Below are 22,911 nucleotides of genomic sequence, written 5' to 3'. Positions count from 1 at the left end.
TATAAAACTGCAATTTTTAAATATTAATGGAAATATGTGTATATGCTGAAATAGAATATGTAGTTTAATACGAGTATTAATAAAAATGATTTGGATTCCACATAAAATTATAAACATTTTCATGTATCACATGCCATACTTTTATTCAACTGTTTCTAAGATACGCGGTTTTGAAAATTGCTGTTTTTGTGAATTTAAAAGCCTCTAAAACTTATTCTACTAAAAATAGGTAAAAACGGAATTCACTTTTCTATTCCTTTTACCTACTCCTTAATTCCTTATCCCTCCACCTCTGACCAAAATATTAATATAAGGTATGTACATTATAAATATAATGTTAAAAGCTGTGTGTGGCAACGCCGCAACCGATCCCTGGGGATCGAATGGGCTTAGCTGTCAAACAGTGACAGATGTCAGCCGGTGACTTTGACGTTTTACAATTGTCAAAATCGATTTTTCAAATCCAAAACATTACCAAAAAATCACACTTTTTAACAATTTTCAGCGTAAAAGTGTTAATATTTCAATTAAAATGAGTGATAGCAGCAGTGACGAGTGTGACACCCAACACGTTTTATATAAAAACCGGCCGGAATGGAAGGACGTCACTCCTTTGCCCCAAGACGACGGTGAACACCCAGTCGTCGCAATCGATTATTCAGAGGAATGTGAGTAATAATTTTATGATTTTAAACTTATTTGTGATTATCTTATGATCTGTAGTCCAAGACTGTTTTGACTACTTTCGGGCCATAGTACAAAAAAAAGAATATTCTGATAGAGCCTTAGAACTAACGAAAACTGCCTCCAGCTTTAACCCCGCTAACTATACAGTCTGGCAATACCGGTAAACCTTAAATCTCTTTTATCGTTCATTTAACACCTCTTTATTTACATATAATTTTAGTCGAGAGACCCTTAAATCCTTAGGGAAAGATCTACAAGAAGAACTCGACTACATTGGCAAAGTAATTCTAAAACAAACTAAAAACTATCAAGTTTGGCATCACAGAAAGATTTTGGTGGAATGGTTGCAGGATCCTTCAAAAGAGAAATTTTTAACTGAGAAAGCTTTGAGCAAAGACGCTAAGAACTACCATGCTTGGCAACATAGACAGTGGGTCATAAAAACATTCAAGTAAGTCACTTTAAGTCCAGTTCTAATCCCCATTATTTGGCTGGTAAAAAACATTCATTTACAGTTTATTTGATGGGGAACTTGATTATGTTGATCAACTGTTAAAAGATGATGTTAAAAATAATTCAGCATGGAACCAAAGGTATTTTGTAGTGAATAACACTACAGGATTCACAGAAAATGCTCTTGACAATGAAATTGATTACACTTTAGGCAAAATCCAGTTGTTGGTTGATAATGAAAGTGCTTGGAACTACTTAAGAGGGTATAGTAACAAATATTGGCTCAAAAAAATTGCTATAACATGAATTTTCTTCAGTCTTCTTCTGCATGACAAAGGAGGCCTGAGTCGTAATAAAAAAGTCACAGAATTTTGTGAATCTCTTTATAAAAGTGGGAATAGATCTCCATTTTTGTTGGCTTTGATTGTGGATATGTGTTGCGAGAGAGCTGGAGAGAGTGGTGGAGGGGATTCGGATAATATTTACACTGTTGAAAGAGCTAAGGAATTGTGTAACAGTTTAGCAACAGAGTATGACACAATTAGGGCAAAATATTGGGTAAGTTATGGGTTAATTAGAAATTGAAAAAGAATGTCCTTGTTTTTTTATAGCTTCATGTGGCAGAAACTATAGGAAATCCTGATGCTGAAGAGTCATCGTCAAGCACAAATTGAATTGCAGTGTCATATTCTATATTTTTTTACCTTAAAAGACTTAATTTGTCCAAAAATCAAGTGATATTTAGTTAATTTTGTTACTGTTTTAAATACAATTTGGAGTGTGGGGTGTGCTGTTGTTGCATTTATTTTCAAAAAAAAAAAGTTACACTTAGATTTATACTGTTGTTTTTACAGTTTTTTTTTGCTTTTTCTTTAAGTGAAAAGTTTCTTTAGCAAAATAAAGTGGCTGTAATCAAGAATTGTTTGTTTTATGTTTATTTTTTAAGAGGCAAAGTATGGTAAGTATATTCATATAATAAAGCCCCAAAGTCTCAAGAACAAACTCACAAATTTGAACTATGTGACTGTGATGCTTTTAGCTGTAAATAAAACTTTGAATTTGAGTTATAGTATCAGGTGAACCAATTGCACTTTTAACCTACAACTTCTTAAAAAGTTATGTTTTTTTAAATGCTTCGCAAGAATAGTACTTAATCTGTATGTGCAGTATCAAATCATTATTTACTTTTAGATATAAACCAACAATTAAAATTTACAATCTATTACAAAGCTGAGAAAGAGTAAGAGAGAGTGCGAATTAGACAGAAATATACCTAGTAATTAAATAAAAAAATTATGTCACTTAGATAAAAAATACCAAATCCCAAGCTAAAAAAAATAAAACCTACTATAACATTATCTGTGATCAAATAATTAGAATTTGAAAAACCTTTCAAATTGGCGAGTGCTTTCAGAGATTACATTTTTATGTAACAATTTAACATTAATTGGCAAATTAAATTATGTATCTTAGATTAGGATTACTAGTACTTAGTCGTAGTTCAATTTGCCTATTGTACTTAGTTCTTTGTATCATCATTATGATTAACATAAAGCTCTAAATTAGGTCGAGTATGTATAGTATATAAGTACAGTCTTTTTTTGTGTTATACTCAATTTGTATGTACATCCTGTTAAGTCCTCCCCCACACCGATATACCTTTTCATATAATGGATTTCACAAATGCTTTATACAAAAATATAAAGTCTTAATATTTAAAAATTCCCTCAATAAATTAAAATTATGAATTAGTTTTCGAATTTTGTAGATGAAGTGTCTTTGATATAATGATTATCTACTAAAATAAAACAATTTGCTGTAGTAAGTGAAAAAGCTATGTATATTGTTTTAACTGAGTTGTTTAATGATACTTTAAAGGTCTGAAATCTTTTATTATAGTCGAATTATTTATAGATTTATTTTTTGCAATGTTCCAAGACTCTTCTGAAAACACAATGGTCATATCATCTGCAAAAAATACTAATAGGCCGTCTACCTGTATCCTCAATAGTAAGTTGATATATATTATAAAAAGTTAATTATTTGTTGCAGAATACCAATCTTAATTTTCTATTTGTCCCAAAAACAACTGTAAAGCTTTAAGAATATTAAAAGTTTATTATGTGCCACAGTATCAAAGGCCTTTCCGAGATTTAGTAATATAGGCAAACATTGTCTGTTTCAATTTAAATTATTAACTAATTCATGGCGTTTTCTGTACTCTAACCCTCAAGAAATCTTTAGGATAAAACCTTGTCTATTTAAAACATTTTATTAGTCTAATTTTTATTAATTTTTCACAGAGTTTGGCAGAATGACTTATATTGCTGATAAGCCTGTAATTATTAATGGACGTTTTGGAACCCGATTTATGAATGAGTGTTATTAATGATGTTTTAAATTCAAGGGTTACCTATTTGACCAGTTTCTAATGCAAAGTTTAGTATATGTAATATAGTGGATAAATTATTTTTAAATGTGTCTGATATTGAATTAAATCACCTTGAATACCATCATAACCTGGTGAACTACACACAACCGCAATGTCTAGGGATAATTTAGAATTTTCTTAATTTTTTTTTTAATTTGTTAAAATTTTATTTACTTGCTATAAATATAAAAATATCTAGACTTTATCCTTATTTTAGACTGCTTAAACCACACTGTACATTTTTCTACTTAATTTATTTATCTCAAATAAATAAACAAATACACATATCGTTATTTATTGTCTTGAATTCTTTTACCAAAAAAAAGTGTTTGCGTTTTTTTGGAAAAAAGTTTGTTCATAGAGCTCAGTATAGTTCTTGCTAACCATGCAGCGCAGACATTTAACGAGAGAAGAAATGATACGAGCGGTGGGCCTTTTAGATGGTGGTATGACGCAAGCACAGGTTGCAGTGAACATGGGCACTACTCAAAGCGTAATTTCACGCTTATATGCACGGTATCGAGAAGAAGGCGATGTGGCGGAAAGGCATAGAGGTCGCTTACGTATTACAACCCCTCTACAGGACCGCTTTTTACACTTAAATGCTCGAAGACGCCCCACTGTAACAGCACCAGAATTGCAAATCATGCTACAGCAAGTGCATAACGTTGAGGTTTCAGCCGATACTGTACGCCGACGTTTGCATGAAAACAACCTACGTAGTCGTCGGCCTTTAAGGGTGCAACCGTTGTCCTGGGGTAATCGAGGAGTACGACTTTTGTGGGCGGAAGAACATTTGTTGTGGCAAAATGAAAGTTGGGCAAATGTGCTGTTCACTGATGAGTCTCGGTTTGGAATTTACCCCGACTCAAGAAGAGTTCGCATGTGGAGAGAGCCTGGAAACGCAAACCGCCTGTGCAATGTCCAGGAAGTGCATTCTTTTCGTGGCGGAACCATCATGGTTTGGGGAGGCATTAGTATTGGAGGAAGAACAGACCTCATTTTATTAGAAAACTTTTTGAAACTGGCAGATTATACGTGGATCAGATACTGGCACCTGTTGTTATTCCGTATGCAGCAGCAATTGGTCAAACATTTGTTTACATGCACGACAATGCCAGACCACACACTTCAAGGGTTGCTAGAGAGTTTCTAGAAATGAATAATATCGATGTCTTACCATGGCCACCTCAATCCCCGGACCTAAACCCCATTGAACACATGTGGGATATGCTTCAAAGAAGAGTTCTTCGTATGGAAAGACCAAGAGACAATAGAAGAACTTTGTTTCTGACACTTCAAGAAGCCTGGAATGAGATACCCCAAGATGATATTGATCATTTAATTCTAAGCATGCCCAGACGATGTCAAGCAGTTGTGAACAGTCGTGGAGGTCATACAAGTTATTGAATATTGTTTTTGTTTATTTTTTGTTAATTTAAAATTAAGAATTAAATTTTTGTAAAACCTAGTTTCTCAACAACTTTAATTTTTTTGCATTTTTTTAGAAAAAATATAAATTATTTAAAATTTTTTGGGTTTTTTTATTACCTTATAAACTACTCTTAAACTTGCAAATAAATTTAAAAAAAAAGATCATATTAAAAAATATATATACAAATTTATTTAAAATATCCCTAGACATTGCGGTTGTGTGTATTATTGCTTATTATCGAGATACACTTTATTAATTAATTTTTTGTTACAAATTGTGGTGGTGGAATTGCTGTTTCCATTTCTCTTCCAATATTGATATAATAGCAATTACATAAATTTGATGCCTCAAGTAGACTGTTCAAATTGTCTCCCTAGCTATTTTTCATATTATTCTACCTATTTCTCATATTATGCCCTGGTTATTTTCAATTTTGTCTTTATAATATTCAGTTTTCTGTCTATATATGAGTTTGTTTAATTTATCTCTGTATTATCTAATTGGCTCTCAATTTTTTTTCAATAATTTTTTCTTTAGTTTTAATTGAGGTGATAATACCGTTACCAAACTAAACTTTTATTTTTTTTTTGTGTTTTAGATTGTAGGTTTGTAAAGCGCTTATTAATAATTGTTGTTAAGTTTCTAAGAAATTGAAAATTTTTGATTATTCGTCACAATTGACCAATCGAAATATTGTAGTAGGTAGTCGTCTAAACTTATAAATATGCAACTTAGTTTTAGTGTTATTGTAAGAACTTAATTTCTTTTCTTGTATTCATTTGACTAGCAAGAAACATTATTGGGCTTTGATCAGTTATATTCTGTTTCATTATTACATATGAATTTAGTTGTAAGTTATTTGATTTAATTTTTTGACTGGTAAACAAGGAATCTAGACAATTTTTTGAAAGAATAGTCTTCTGACTTATTGACTAAATTAATATAGGTATGACCCAAATTCTGATAGGCTCTTCATAGAAAGATAGTAGAAGAAAAACTAAATGATAATCACAAGACGATTATCATTTAATTCTAAAATATTTAGATTAATGTTTCTAACAAAAATTTCAATATTGGAAAAAGTAATTGTTTTAAAGTATGTAAATAAACCATTTATAAAATGTGCCTTTAAAATAGGAGGAGGATTGTATGTTGCTGTTAATCCAAAAACCGTCCAATTTACTTCAACATTTAGTTATTTTTTACTAGTATAACAATACCATCATTTATTTTATACTTAGCATATTATTATATTGTTTATCATATTAATTTGAAGGGCTTCGGAAAGATCAATAATATCAAGAAAATACAATTTATATTAATATTTCTGACTAATTAATTAAAACTTCAAGTCTCAAAACATCTTTTATATATGTGACGAAGGTTACATGTTTCGCTAATAAAGCATTATCAGACCTACAATAAACAGAAAAACACTCGTAATTACAATAAAACCCTACACTAAAACAAAACATTGACAAATAAAATTTAAAATCGGGGTACCAACATATTTTATAATAAAAAAAAAACAATAACATAACACAGAGATTTAATTATTAACTAATTAATTAGCTTATCAATGTTCCTATTAAAGCTCCTATAATATTAAAATAAATTAAGTTAATTTCTAAGAGACATTTCTAATCATTCTTTCTATTTTAAGTCTAATTTTTTTTATTTATTTGGTGTTGTATATTAATATTGCACCACATGTTCTGTTCCTAGTTTCCTCAAATGTATGTACATCCACTCACAGATAGAGAGCAAACAAGGTGTCTGCATATCTGGTTAATAACTGTGAGCTCATCAACCTATATATTAAAACAAATAGTAGTGGACGCCATAAGTAAATCTAGCAGAAGATATTGTAATGTAGAGGTAGAACCCCACCCTCTATATTTAATATAATTATTGTTTTTCGTGAACGAGTATACCGATTAAATAAACTATATATTACATTATTATAACCAGTGATGAAATTGCATAGCTAAGCATTGACTAATAGACACTGACACCAATTTTGTAACATAGGTAACACAGATTAAAGGCAGACTATGTAGAAACGAGATGTTTCTTTTGATAACCCTTTACCACCAAGTTATCAAATCCTTACATGGCGACCCTGCCAGCTGTCTGCAGAACAGAAATAATAGCATGATGGCGTAATATATAATTAATAAGCATTTATATGGCACATAACTGACAAAATTGGCAGTGCTAAGTCCAAAGAAGAAATTTTTATCAACCAGGCTTCCAATGGAGACGCTCGAAGCCAGAAAACTGAGTGGAAGAATGATGCGCTTACTTTGACTGAATCTCTTTTGGTATTTCTGGTAGTTGCAATAGTACTGCTAATAGCTTATGTGATAATTAAACGTCTGAGGAGAGGCTTGAGGACTACCATAAGGAGAGAAATTTACAGAAATGAACTGCGGAGATCCAGAGACGAACTGAAGAGAGAAGAAGCTGTCTAACATTTTAGGTTTTCTTTTAGGTATCTACAATAAGGAATGGGGAAGTTGCATGTAAATGTATCAAAAGGAAAATTAAAATAATATAGGTATGTATGTAATATGGAAATATATAGCTAAAGTGAATGTATTAAGAAGTATTCAAGTAAGTGGAAGACACTATTCTAAAACTAATCAAATCTGCTGAATTTTACGACTCAATACTTAATGCTGAAGGTTAATCTATGTTAATTAAATTTATTCTTAAATCACGCCTTTTCAACAGTGCAAAATTAAGGCTCAAATCGAACTACGAGCGAGTGCAGGCTCTTTTAAATGACCTTAAAACTCACCTTTAAACTAAAAAATCAGATATTGCCCTTCAAGCTAAACTTTTTTCGTTAAAACAAAATGAAAAATCCATCGCAGAATTTGGAAAAGAATTAGAAGACCTATTCGTAGATTTAACTATTTAGCAAGCAAATGGGAATGATAATACATTTGAGACCTTAAGGCCAATAAACGAAAAACTTGCAATTAAGAGATTTGCTAGTAGACTGAGAAATCAGAAACTCAATACTATTATATCTTCCAGGGATTTTAATTATTTGAAAGATGCAATTCGCTTCGCACAGGATGAGGATAGTAGCTATTGTTCTTCGAATAATTTTAATGCAAATAATCATACTACAACTAATAGTCAGCAGTTTTCGAGAGGTTATAGAGGTCGTTCATTTATGCGAGGTAATCGAGGTGCTAGACGAGGTCACGGAATAAACTGTGCCATTCAAGACAATGAGGTAGGTCAGGAATCAAGTTCGTCTAATATTTCTGAAAAGCAAATATTTTTTCGTCCCTAGCAAAAATATTAACAGTTGTCAGTATATTTTTACATATGCTGAAAATTATGCAAATAATGTATCATTTAATGTACATCGTAAAAAATTAAAATTCCTAATTGACACGGGCGCGTCAATATGTGCTTTAAAATCAAATAGTCTTAAATCAAATATTACCATACATAAAGAAAGAATAGAAATTAACGGCATAGGCGGAAAAGTAAAGTCCATAGGATATGTTTTTTTAAAATTTAAACGTAGGGGATTTATATTTTAACGAAAAATTTTATGTTTTTGAAAGGTTTAATAGGAGAAAATTTCTTAAGAAGATATCAAGGTAAATTGAACTACGAAAATAATACATTAGTTCTTTTTAATAAGGGTAAATCAGTTAGATTAGGGCTCGGTTCTCGGAATGAAGAAACTCTCCAATTTTGTAACAAAGGTAACACAGATTAAAGTCAGCCTATGTAGAAACGAGATGATTCTTTTGATTACCCTAAAGGGTAATCAAAAGAATCATCAAATCATCAAATCCACCAAGTTATCAAATCTTTACAATATATTTCCTTTAATCGAAACTACTTGTGAACGGTCACTTAAGTAAGATTATATCATTTTTATAGAATAATTACTAAACTGATAACTTTTGAGTTTATGAATTGGCAGATCATGGGACACACAATCAAAAGCCTTACTTATCATTAACAGAACTGTCAATAATGAGATTGGGCGGCAATTAGACATAATTTTTATCACCTTTCTTAAAAATTGAAATCACCAAAGCCCTCTTATCCAGACATTGGGAAAAATCAATTCTTCAATAATGCATCGGTTTATTAATTTTGTCATGGGAATTAAACTATAATAATAATACTAATAATTATAATTATTATCGTAACAATTCTATAACCATTTTCAAAAGTCTTACAGAGAAACCAAAACAATATTTGGTATTTTTATTCTTTATATTCTGAAAAATGTCAAGATTTCAATAAAGGAGAAATTTTTAATTGTAAAAAGGAGTATTGACTAAGCCAATGGGTGCTAATAAGAGATACTTGGAACTATGTTTACGAAACTCATTAAATTCATTGACAGTGAAATTATATGTGACTGGTTGTTATTTTTCCCTAGAATTTCTGTGAGAATTTATTATATCTAATGTGAATTTATATTTATTGCGAGCATTGTGAACCAAGTGGTCATTGTAACTTCTCTTCCTATCAAACTACATTCTTGTATTTTTTTGCTGCAGTATTTAAATGCGTAGAATTTTTTTAGCAATATCTGAAGGAAAACACAAATAATCCCACTTCATGATAGCCAGCAATTCATCATTAAACCAATTTTATTTGAAATTATGATTTTTTTAGCAAGTGCTCATGTGGCTCCTTTATTATATTATTGAAACAATTGGCAACAAAATTGATATAAAAGCTGTAATCGCTTATAAAATCCTAAAATGATGTACTTTCTACTACTGTTTCTACCAACCTGAGTAATTGGGCAAAATACCCTTGGATATGGATCCTCCTAATTAGGAATCACACAATTTTGATCATGAAGTGCTTAGATACATATATGCTGATTAACAAGAAATTAATGATTTTATCGATTATAGGCACTCCTATGATAAATCTTCCAATATCTCATGATGATACTCTAAGAATATCAATGACTTTTTCAATTATAGTTAAAGAAACATTTACGGAATCCCACAATTCAAGAATCATACCACTTTGATTACCAGATGGTTAGATATTGGTTGCTTTACATATAGAGCAATGATTTGATTGTGGGCACTTCTTTGATAAACCTTCCAATATTTCATCATCTATTGCACAAATTTCAATGATTTTTTTCCATTACTATAGTTGAAGAATTATTATTTACTGATACAGTAGTATCCACCATACTTACATAGCAATCGTTTTGCTGGAAATTGAAAAATATGTTGTTTATACAGTTACTGTTCCTAAAAGGCAAAAAGACCATTTAAGAGAAACCAAAGCAGGTCACACAGACTTTCCTATAGAACTCTTCCCTATAGGTAAAATATTTTTTGTGTACCTAGTTTATTTTGTTTAGTTTCAATTATTTTGTCAATTAATCTTAAAAATGTACACATATCACAGTTTGGTGCCAAATATCAAACAACTTTTTCAACAAATAATACCTTAACTTTGGGTAATTCTTTGAAATTAGCTTAAAAATACACCACACCCACCTCCGCTGCAAGAAAGAGGTGCTGCAGTAAGAAGATCCTAACTTCAAAGATTTCCATTTCTTTCATCCACAGTTAAATCCGCTTAATGCTGTCAGGTTAAATAAAACTGCATTTTGTAAAATTATATAATTTATTATACCTATAAACATTTTTTATTATAGTGACATACATAAAATCTATTTAGGTTCAATTCCCATATTTACAAAACTCCTAACGCTGAGGTAAATGGACATCTTTGACAAATTCATCATTTTTTTTTCATTGTAGAGCTTTGGCCCCAACTAATAACGGACCGACGCTCCACAATTTAATTAAACTAAATTAACTTACGTTAAAAAATTATCTAAATTAAGTAAGGAAGTACGATTCTCGTGAGCGTATATAGGCTAGAATAATAGAGGTTGTTTTATTTATTTTTTTGTAAACGAGGGACAACAACGGGGTTTGGCGTGGTTTAGATAAAATACATTTAAACATCAACTACTATATCTTAGAGAGCGTCTAACATGTTATTATTTATTAATTTTCTTAATTTGCAGCATATATCTTAAATTTGGGGGATGATGTAAGCCTGAGAATATGGAGGTCAAGTATGAAGTTGTCTTGTCACTAAGACTTATTCTGATCGGTAAAATCATTTTAGTGGGTGCTTTAATTAAAATAAATTAACGATAAATAGGTTATGGCATTTTCAAATTTAAATTTGCCGCCCCTGTCAATGTCACCTGCCATTTAATGAAGTCTAAAAATGGGAATAAACTGTTGATTTTTTGGAGTTTAATTTAATGTACAGGGTGTTAATAGCAATGTTAAGAATTAATTAATAATTACACATTATTTTTGGCATAGCTGTATCTTTCTCCTGTGTGGACATTGACATTAACACATTATGTGCTAAAATAAATAATAAATAAAAAGTACAGGACCGTACTAAAAAATAACGAAGTTGAACAGAATGACGGAGTGTGAATAAGTGAAAAATTTCAATTCTTTAATTTAACGAAATTTTTGGAAATATTCGGGTTTTTTGAAATTCTCTATTCATCCATCATCCTCCAGGACTGCAAATATTTCGCCACGAATTTTTGCCATCAACGAGGAAGAGAGAGAGAAAAAGGTTAACCTGAAGAAAGAAAATGACAGATTAGCTATGATTTGATGATATATATTTGATGCCATCAGGATGTCCCGAATTACATTTTCTTTATAAACATATATCGAGAAACACCACCAGTTCAATTTTTTTTTATTATACTTTTCCTCCCTAGTACTATTCTCTCTTTGATATAATCGCTATTTCTTAGGTCTCATTTTGTCTTCAATTTTTTTTCAGTTCTTTTTCTTCTTTTTCAAATGTTTCTTTGCTTTTCTTTTTCTTATTTTTGATTTTTTTTATCATATTTATATCTTTTTCTCCCCTCTAAGCATTATCACGTCTTTTATTTAATTTTTTTTAAATATTTCTTAATAAGAAGAGAAAAGAACAAGAAGGAAAACGGAAGAAGATGTCACTTAAATTTTTAAAATTAGGATTTAAACATCTAAAAGAACAAAAAAAACCGTTTTACAGGAGAGTGCACGATTGAAAAAACAGAGAGATTGAATACATTTTTCCCTTTTCTTATTCTAGTCAATTTTTAAATTCTTTAATTTTTCTTTCTGTTATTTTGTCTTTATTCCTCTCTTTTTCTGCTTTGGATGGTTTTGGTTTTGTTCTTAGTTTCATTATTTTTCTACCTGGAAAATAATCAACATTGCTATTTTCCAGGCAGTAGAATCCATTTTTAGCAAATTTATTTTACATAATTTCCTCAAAAAATTCAGAAAAAATGTTTCATCTTCCTTTTTTCTATTAAATGATTTTTCTTTTCTCAAATGTTCCTCTGTTTTTGAAAATTATTGAAATTTTTTCCTATTTTCTTTCTTATTGCTCTTTGTTTAATATCTCTTAATCTACTTAATAAGAAGGGAGAAGAAGAAGGAGGAAAATAAAAGGATGTGGTATTGAGAATTGTAAAAAATAGTAAAGAGGAAAATCATCATCAAATATTAATAATAATATTATTTTTCCCTTTTTATCGATTTTTTCCAGTTGTTTTGTCCTCGTTTCTCTCTTTTTCTGCTTGAAAAATAATCAAGATCTCTCTTTCTTCCAGGCAATTGAAACCAACCTACATGATGGTGTTTGTTAAGTTAAAAATAAATATAAAAGAAATGATTTTCACCATATAAGGTAAAGTTTAATTAAATAGTTTAGACACTGACAATATTAAAGACTGAAAAGGCCTCTAAATGAAATAAACAATAGCAAAATAAACATATAAATTAAAATGTATCATAACCTCAATTCAAAGGATAATGCAAATTTTGCTTGTAAATAATTTAAAAGAAAACTTACTTAAATCGTCGGCTGCCATTATTAATACAGTTCTAAAGTTTGGGATTATCTAGAAAAGCAAATGAGTGAATGTAATATAAAGAAAATATAAATAAGACCTTGACATATCGTCGTTGTCACTGCAACATCTGCTTTGTGAATTTTTCGCCAATTTGACCTATTTGCCACATCGAAATATACGCTATGTTTTCTATGGAACGAAACTATGCCATGTGCATATTTCTCTACAGAAGACCGGCAAATATAGTAATTTTATATATGCTATGTGAAGCACTAAATTGTAATTAATGCTATGTGCTAAGACTAACACATGACATAAATTTCTGCCAAGAACTTACCACGTGACTAGAAAAAAATTGTCACATAGCAGATATTAAAAAACCTCAAAAAGGCAAGTTCATTATTTTATTTAGTTTAATAACAATATTTAGGTTGGGCTTTAATTTGTTGTTGTGTTTCGCGATGAAACAAATAAAAAATATGTTCTCGTGGAAAATGAATGGTAAAAATGGCTTTAAAAGATAATTACCGCAATTCTGGTAAGTTGGATGTTTAGTTATTTTGTTGCTTTTAAATAATTTGGTTTTTGGGTCTTCTCTTTAAAGCATCAACTAGTAAGGCTTTTCGAACTGCTTATGACGATTTATCGGATTCAGAAGATGATAATGAACCTCTAAGCAAATTATTAAGAATCAAGGGCCCTAACAAGGAGAGTAGTTGCAAGTCTCAAGCAGCTGCTCATGAAAATTTATCGGATGACAATGAACCATTACGCAAACTATTATCAAAGAACCTTAATAAATCTAACCCTGAAGAATTAACACTCCGTAAGTAGTATTTTGTTGGTGTTTTTGTGGATATAAATTGCAATATAAAAGGCAACAAATTTAAAAATTATGTATCTGCTATTTTCCTACGTTATTGTCAAATTAAAGATAATTATTAACTTTACATTAGTACATTGTCATTATGTTTTTATGTTATAGATGTACATGAAACAACTTCTGAGGTAGTCAATGCAGATGCTCAACCGACTGTATTATTTGAGGTCCCAGTTAATGAAAATTTTATGTTGTCTCCTGATGTACTACATGAAATAAAAAGTCAGAAGTATTAGACTGCTCAGGACATGACGAAAATATTAATCATGACGTTGAGGGCCAAGTAGAAATAGAAATGTTAGAAGAAGAAAATCATGATAATTTGCTAAATGAGAGGGAAATTCTTGCAGAAGCTAGTAGCACCATAAACAAGCTGCAAAAATCCCGAGAAGTAACTAAGTTAAAAAGACTGAGAGGTGAGAGCTAAATAGGGTACACTCGGTCAAAAAAAGGAATTATAAGGCATGACAAAGTAAGGAAGGATGTATGAAATGTAGATGCTGTCATAGTGAAACATCTAGAAAAAAGACAAGCAAGAGTTTTCTGTGTCATCAAATAACGGAAGAACTAAGAAAGAAAGCATTCGATTATTTTTGGGTTTCAAGAAAATCTTACCTTAGAGGTTTAATTTCGACCACAGATATAAAAAGAAGGAGAAAAGAAAATAGCAATAAAACAGACAATCGTAAAAAACAGTCTCATTCTTGTTATCTCCCACTGGAAACTGGTAACATCTTGTTTATTTTAGTAAAATGACCATTTCTTATTCGTTCTGTTGTTTCAGGTTAAAAAGTGTTAGTATGCAGAACAATGCTACTTCATACTTTCAATTTGGGACGAAATATGTTTGAACGATGGACCAGCAATTTTCATTAAACCGAAGACTCAAGCAATAACCGAGAAGATATAGACAGTGAAGAAAACTCGGATGAAAATTATGTTGCAAATCAGGCCAAATCAAATGTAACAAAATGTATGAAAATTCAAGCCCGTCAGTGGTTGAAAGACTTACCGAAGGTCCCGAGCCATTATTGTCGGAGCTCTTCTACAAAAATGTACCTTGAATCTGTATTTAGATCAACCCTCCATATTTATAAAGTGTACGTTAATTTTTGCACAGAAAAGAACACAAAACCAGCATCACGTACACTATTTACAAATATCTTAAAAGCTGAGAAAATTGCTATTCACAAACCTAGGAAGGATCAATGTGATCTATGTTGCTCGTGGAATACAGGTAATGTCCCAGAAAATGTATAAAATGACCACTTAAGGAAGAAAAACGAGGCTGAGCAAGCTAAAAAAAGCGCAAAAGAATCTGCCTCGAATGAAACGCTAATTGTAACAATGGACTTGCAAAGTGTCCTTTTGGCGCCAAAGTTGGAAGCGTCTGCAGTATATTACAAACAGAAATTGCAAATCCATAATTTTACAGTTTACGCACTTAACGACAAAAGTGTGGATCTTTATGTTTGGCACGAAAGCAATGGCGGTGTAACTTCAAACGAATTTACAACGTGCATTGTTCATTACATCGAAAATGCTATTCAAGAGAAAACTTACAAGCATGTTGTTCTGATATCATCTGATAGCGGGTATCAGAACCGCAATAAGATTCTTTCTAGTGCCCTTAATAATTTAGCAAAAAATTTAAATATTACCATAGAGTAGCTCATCTTAGAACGTGGGCATACAATGATTGAGGCTGACTCAGTTCATTCCTCGCTTAAGCCCCCAATTTATGCGCCATGTGACTATATCAGTCGAATGAGGCAGGCAAGAGACCATCATCCATACATGGCACATAACTTAAACTTTACTTTTTTTAAAAAATACGATAATGTTAAAGGCAGTTTTGGTTCAATAAAACCTGGAAGAGACGCAAAAGTAACAGATATACGTGGACTATTATATTTGCCATCCGGCATCATGATGTACAAATTGAATCACAGCGATGATCGGATTGAAATCGAAAAACCTCGTCAAAGTCGCAATAAACTACAATCTACAGAGCTTCCGTCTGAACCGCAGCAACTACATTTAGCTCCAATAAAAATAACAAAGCAAAAATTTGCAAGTTTTAGTTCTTGCAAACACTTGCAAAAACTAAAAAAAGTAATCGAACATGATTATCATGCCTTTTATGATTCTCTGCCGCATCTTTAAATACTATCTATGTATGTATTACATCATACCTCTAATAATTACAATGTAATTTTGAAATAATAAACTGGTTTCTAAACTCTTTTTATTGCTTTCTTTTAATTTTTATTGAGAAATACCAGCTATGTGCATCTTGGTAAAAACGCAAAATATGACATGTTTAAAAAGTCCACTGCCAATTACAAGGGTCTAGGTTTTCCTTTCTACTACAAAAACAAGTTTTTTAACATAGCAGATATTGCCGTGACAACGACGATATGTTAAATAAATGACATATGAATGACAGCTGTTACGAGATGCAAAACCGCGACAAGAGATAACAATCAAATTTCATTAAAAAAATGTAAGTAATTTAAATTTTAAATAACAGTATCTATAAATTGTCTATTATTGTAATCTGCACTTTTAACTCAAGTGGGAATACAGTTTTTTAGAATTTCTGTGATATACAAAAAAAAGTCTTCTTGGATTTGTTAAGTGAATTGCCTATGAGCAGTGACAGGCCAATCGACAGGGTACCTATTTTTAAATTCTAATTAGTAAATCTTTTTTCCTTCTGATCTTATCTTATATTTGATTTTTTTTTGTTCAATATCACTTAATAAAAATATAAAAGAAGAAGGGGGAAAATGAGAGATGGATAAATTTTTGCCTTTTTTTTATTCAAAATAATAATTCTTTATTTTTCTATTCCTCTTGCTTTTTTTATTCTAACCAATTTCTTCCTGTTATTTTGTCTCTGTTGTATTTTTCTGCTTTTCTTACTTTTAGTTTTGTGTTAGTAGTAGTAGTTTATAGAAAAATAATAAACATTTCTCTCTTATAGGCAATTGAAACGATTTTTTAACAAATTTATGTTATTTTCCTTAAATATATCCAGAAAAAATCGTGTTCGTTTTTTCTCCTGCTTTTGCTCTTTCTGGTCCATTCTATAGCGTTTAAATATTTACATTAAAGACTCTTTTTATCATTCTTGTTTCTCTGATTATTTTCTCTCATCACTTTACTTTTACTTGACGTCAATTTTTTTTACTTAGTTGTTTTGTAGTGGTCAAATTTTAAGAAAAAAAATGGAATTTTATAATTATTCGAAATATTTTTATCTCCTACAGATTCTATGTCACTTTACATAAAAATAAAGAGTTTTCTTGCATTAACTAAGAACAATATTACTGGAAATAGGATGCATCAAGTCCATGATCCTAAAACTGAAACGATTGATGCATTCCATCCATTGGAAGAGTTAATTATGAAGAATTCCTGGATATGTTGTAAACTTTGAATTTATTCGAGGGCCTAAACCATTTGTAAGAAAAAGAATATTAAAGGTTCAGTACTCTTAGGACCAAAATGTGAATCGTCTTACACTCATGATGGTTCACTGAAATTTCAATGAAGTCAAAGCCGATGAAGTTTTAACTGGAGCTCACATTGGTGCAATAAACGTTAAACTTCATTAATGGATATAGTGTAATTATAGTATTCCGTACTATCTAGTTCTAGATCCCCTCTCCCCCTCACTCAAATTATTTTCATTAACATGAGTGACGTAATAGCTCTTTTAACACATAAAATTCAACCAATCAGAACTCGTCTTAGTGGGTGTGGGTGGCAAGGAAACGTTTCGAGGAAAAAGACATAATCTTCAGCTTACGCACATTATTATTATTATATAAAGTTGATTTTAAACATTTTACGAACATTTATATAAAATTTTATTATAGATATGTTTAAAATTCACCAGAAAAAATCACTTTTTATATGGAATTTTGCTATAGAAGTTTCATATATACTAACACCCATATCATATTATATGCCTATAAGAAAATGATCTAAAAAGTATCTAATTTCGCTTTAACAAAATCGGTATAATAAACTCTATACAGTCAAGTAACGTTTTGATATATTTACCACATTGTCTATCATTATATGTTCATATGTCCTTGCGAAAATATACGGAGAAAGGGTCGTTTTCTTGATAAAATACCATAAAATCTCTTATTGATCGAATATAAAGCTTTTAATACACTGTTTTATTAAATTTCTGTTCATATAATCTCGGCTGTTTTATTGTTTTATTATTGATTCATAATAATAATCACTTATCCTTATTACTGACGCCATTTCACTTTTGTGGGGCCATAAACGGGACATCATCAATAATGTCATGGCGTCAGTAAAGGGGTCTTAAACAAAACGAAAGACGAAAATCACAAATTTTCTTTTATTGGTCAAGGTTTGGATATTCGATAAGTTGTTGAGAAAAGCGCAAAGTTTTAAAGGTTATAGAGGACATCGAGTTTATAGGAAAATCTATCCGTCTATAGACCTTTAAAATGTCGGTTTTTCAATTGGTGTTAAGTCGGGTTGTGCCGCGGGCCTACCGAATGTCACATGGACGAGTCGAAGACCGCCATTGAGGCCGAGATGTCCTTGTCGGTCTTGCAACATTCTATGAACTCGTCCAGGGTTACAACGCCGTCTTGGTTTTTGTCCATTTTCTGGAAAAGAATTTAGAAATCTTTGTTTATTTGGATATATAAATGTTTCTGGGTTTTTCAAGGGGTACAATTTCTGGAGCAAAGATTTTAATAATTTAAAGGCAGAATCATACATTTTAATTTCTTCTATAATTTTAGTCTATTTTGGCACATAACTGGTACCTTAAGGGATTCGATTTTACTAATGTATTTGTTGGGAAAAATTGTAGGGTTTGATTTTTCAACAAGTTTTTTGATTTCAGGACTATCGTTGACTGTGATACTCAAACTATTTTTTTCTAGCATTAATATTAAACAGAGAAAAATGTCTTATAGTCATATTCATAGAAACCTTTACAGTAACAAGTATATAGTTAATAATACAAAACACAAAGGGTGTCATCTTCCATAATATCATGTTAAAAAAAACAAATATATCTTGTTGAAATATTTTTAAATATTTTGTCTTAAAGAAGTATTGACTAAAATTACCTATAAGTTGGTAAAACTTATTAGGAAATTTAATACCTCTATATTCAACACAGCTTTCAAACTTAACTGTTTGGTGTGCAGGGACGTGAAATAGCTTGGATTGAAATATATTAAATTAGTGGTATGTAAAGAACTTCTTGGAACTAGGAATTGCGGAGTATTAGTATTTATAATTTTATATACATAAACAATGAAGAGTGAAGTTTGACACGATCTAAATTAATATGAAATAATTATAAGCAACATTACAGTAGTCTATCCGAGGATAAATAAATAATTGAATCAGCAGCATCTTTTATATTGTGGAAGAATATGTTTAAATGCATATATACATTTCAGTTTTATGTAAGCAGAATTTAAACTAGAAGAGGAATAAAGACTCCATTTATATGAACGCAAAAATTAAGATGGTGAAATTTGTACCTTACTGAATCTGCTCCAATTATTAAGACGTTTTTTTTTAAGTTAAGCAACCCATGCTCAGAAGAAGTTCAGATTCCTGTTAGTAACACTCAATCCTTAAGGTTTAAACGAATACACCGGCCAAGTGTCATCAGCATATAATGTAGATGGTAAGAGTAATGAATGGTTTCAACACTACCTTGCGGAACTTTGTGTTGAAGTGTTTGAAGATTCAACCTTGCTCCATCTAACTCTACAATTTGTCTGGTAAGATTTAGATGTGAAGAAAACCTTTTACATACTTCAGTGGAAAAACCAAAGAAGTGCGGTAAGTATATCGTGATTAATAAGGTTAAAAGCCTTACGGTAATCCAAGAGTACATGACATGATACTTCGGAAATAGACTCGGATGCTCTAAAATCCCCATAAAAAGTGAATGGTTGGTAGTATCTGCAATAAATTCATTCACTACATCAGAAACCAAGCATTTTCTCAAGAATCGATAAATCGTCATATTATAAAAACTAAGTCCACTTTTTCCAAAAATCGAGATATTAGCGCCATCTTTCTAAGCACTTAAATATATATATAATTTGTTGTCAATGATTTTAGCTTACGTTGACAGGCGGAGCCATAATACTCAACAATGAAACTTGCGCAAGTCCACCGGTTTCTAAATGAATACTACCCAGGTCCACGCTTTCAATGTTTATATCAAAGGTTTGCTTTAATTATTTTATTTTTAATTTTGCTTCAATTATTTGTAATTTTTTAAAAACACTTAGAACAAGGCCATACACAAATGGAGTCCGATTCTATGCACTCCTCTATTGAAAGAAGGATTTCTGGTAGAGTTATAAACGTACCACTAGACTAGGTTTATTACGCAAAAACTGACAGAAAAATAGCAAAACCCTATGAGGTTCAATATTTAAATCACAGTTATTGTAAAGACTTTCCTAAAGTTTAAAGGGTCAATTGTACTTTAATTGTGTTTTTTAATTTGCATTTAATCTATTAGAATAAACCAAAACTAGACTATACCATCGTGCATTTTATGACTCCCTTGAACGTGAATAGATTGAAGTATAGCTGTCCTTTGAAAATTGAGTTTTTACTTGTTGCAATAAATACTATTAAATATTATAAAAGTTTTGTTATATATTCCTTGTGTTCTTATTTCTCGTTAAATAAAACAGGAAATATTTTTAGAAATTCTTTGTAGGAAATGGATTTAGTTTTTTACGCTTCTTCGTGTAATAATTATATTTTAATTTGTTTACTTCTTTAGTATGTATTATTTTTTATATTAATCAGGTATTATTAATTTAAACAAAAAATATGAAAAAATGGATTAATAGGAGTCTGAAAATAGACCATTGAAAAATATGACTATGTTAAACGACCTTAATAAAATCACCAATTTTTTCATAATTTTTAAACACACATGTTTAACAATATTTATTGCTACTATTAAAATAAATAGTACAGGCTCTTTAAAAATGTTTAAATATATAGGGTCTCAATTGGAAAAAATCAATTAATAGGAGTCTATTAAAGGAGACCATGGAAAAATATGATTATTTTGAACACCCTTAAGAGAATCACCAATTTTTCCAAAGTTTTTAAAACATTTTGACAATAGTCATAGCCTATCTTAGATAAGGAAAAATATATAAGATGTCCAATTGCAAAAAATTGATTAATAGGAATCTGAAAATAGACCATGGATACATGATTATTTTGAACGCCTTTAAGAAAATCACCAATTTTTTTAAAATTTAAGCAAATTTTTCACAATTTTCATAGTTATTATTAAAACAAATATTCCAGGGTTCCCAAAAATGTACAAATATATAGGGTGTCCAGTTGAAAAAAATTGATTAATAGGGGTCTGAAAATAATCAAAAATTGATCATACGGTATTTAGATTTTCTCCTTAATATTGCATGTTTAACCCAATTGGACACATAATATGGCATGAACTAAAAGCATTAGTAAGGAAGGACTAATGTTTCGCCAACTTCAAATTCTTCTGTTATAGAATTAATTCAATCCGAATTTAAAAATATAAAAAACAAAAATTTGGGAAAACTATCTAAAACATTTGAAAAATCGTACCTAAATACAGATCTAATACCGCAAGACAGGATAATTAGATGCCAACACTGAAAGTGAAACTGAATTATAGTAAATGTAGTTTATAAGTTACTTATATATGTAATGTTCTTTGTACTGAGGAAATGCACGCTATTATTATTATTATTATTATTATTATTATTCTATAGTAGCGATAGATTAATTTGGAAGATAATTGCTTTAACATTTTTGGGTCTGATATATATGTTATTTAATTAAAGCTAGAAACCGGCTGTATATAAATTTATATAAGCCGAGATTAGAACTAAGACTAAAATAATAGAGAGTCATTCTTAGTGGGATACCTGGTACTTATCTCTTTTTATTTTAATAGGCATATCTTTGAAAATTTTTAATTTAGACAATTATAAGAAAATCAAAATAAAACTGCATTTCTAAGACTAAATAATAATTTAATGATCCGCCCTTGGAGTATTGAGGGTGTCTAACTGATAACAATTGACTAATAGGAGTCTGAAAATAGGCCATCAAAAATATGTATATTTTGAACTCCTTTAAGAAAATTACCAATTGTTTCAAAATTTTTGAAAATTTTTCACTATATTTATAGCTGTTATTAAAATAAATGTTTCAGGCTTTCTAAAAATATCAAAAAATATAGGGTGTCCAATTGATAAAAATTGATTAATAGGAGTCTGAAAATAGACAATCAAAAATATGAATATTTTGAACGCCCTTAGAAAAATCACTAATTTTTTCCAAAATTAAAAAAAAAATTACACCATTCATAGTGTCTCTTAAAATAGATATTCCAGGCTTTCTAAAAATGTAAAAACATATAGGGTAAATAAAATTGATAAAAATCGACTAATAGGAGTCTAAAAATAGACCATAGAAAAATATGATTATTTTGAAGGCCCTTAAGAAAATCACCAATTTTTCTATGAAATTTATTTTTAGAATTTCATAGAAAAAATTGTAATGAAAGTAATAATTTTTCAATTTTAGGTCTTTGTCTATAGAAGTAAGAACAAAAGTAAAAACCCAAATTTTCCTTGTAGTTTTTGAGAAAAATAGCCAAAATTAGTAAGTGGGAAGCAAAAATGACTGGATAAAGTAAATAAAAGCCCTTGCTTTTTTACTATAGACCTGTAAAAGAAGTTAAAGAAATACATACATAACCTAAAAATTGCCATTGCATCTTTTACTACATAACATTTCTTAAAAACATAACACTAAAATCAGCAAAATAAAATTAACAAAAGCCTTGTTTTCTCTTACTATAACCTGATTCTAAAAAGAAAAACAAGCTATAAATTTACATAACCTAAAACAGTTTTACCTGGATTTTTGGAAAAAACAGTTTCTAACAGTACCTATAAGAAATCTAAATATTTTCCATAGGGCAGTTTTCTTAAAACTTTTGTAGTAACTGTTGCTCTCACAGACCTCTACATTTTCCAGAAAAA

General features: G+C 30.2%; 2 protein-coding genes across 7 annotated transcripts in view; one reads left to right on the top strand and one right to left on the bottom strand.

Moving 5' to 3' along the window:
• The first annotated feature begins 421 nt into the window (after window positions 1–421).
• LOC126733984 (protein farnesyltransferase/geranylgeranyltransferase type-1 subunit alpha) lies at window positions 422–2,059 on the top strand. Its single transcript, XM_050437486.1, has 6 exons — window positions 422–668; window positions 724–847; window positions 908–1,138; window positions 1,203–1,403; window positions 1,458–1,698; window positions 1,752–2,059. Exons 1-6 carry the CDS (start codon window positions 533–535, stop codon window positions 1,812–1,814), a joined length of 996 nt encoding a protein of 331 aa, XP_050293443.1. The 5' UTR covers window positions 422–532; the 3' UTR covers window positions 1,815–2,059.
• An 8,577-nt stretch (window positions 2,060–10,636) lies between these two features.
• Window positions 10,637–22,911, bottom strand: part of LOC126733954 (Kv channel-interacting protein 1-like) — a 300,096-nt gene continuing 287,821 nt past the window's right edge. For all 6 annotated transcript variants that reach the window (XM_050437449.1, XM_050437451.1, XM_050437450.1 and 3 more), the window contains one exon: window positions 10,637–18,468. In XM_050437449.1, the coding sequence (XP_050293406.1) occupies window positions 18,358–18,468 (111 nt within the window). In that variant the 3' untranslated portion in view covers window positions 10,637–18,357. The remainder of the gene's footprint in view (window positions 18,469–22,911) is intronic.

The sequence above is a fragment of the Anthonomus grandis genome, chromosome 3 (assembly GCF_022605725.1).
Source record: "Anthonomus grandis grandis chromosome 3, icAntGran1.3, whole genome shotgun sequence".
NCBI lineage: Eukaryota > Metazoa > Arthropoda > Insecta > Coleoptera > Curculionidae > Anthonomus > Anthonomus grandis.
The sequence above is the reverse complement of the archived record's forward strand: the minus strand, read 5'-3'. Positions and strand labels throughout refer to the sequence as shown.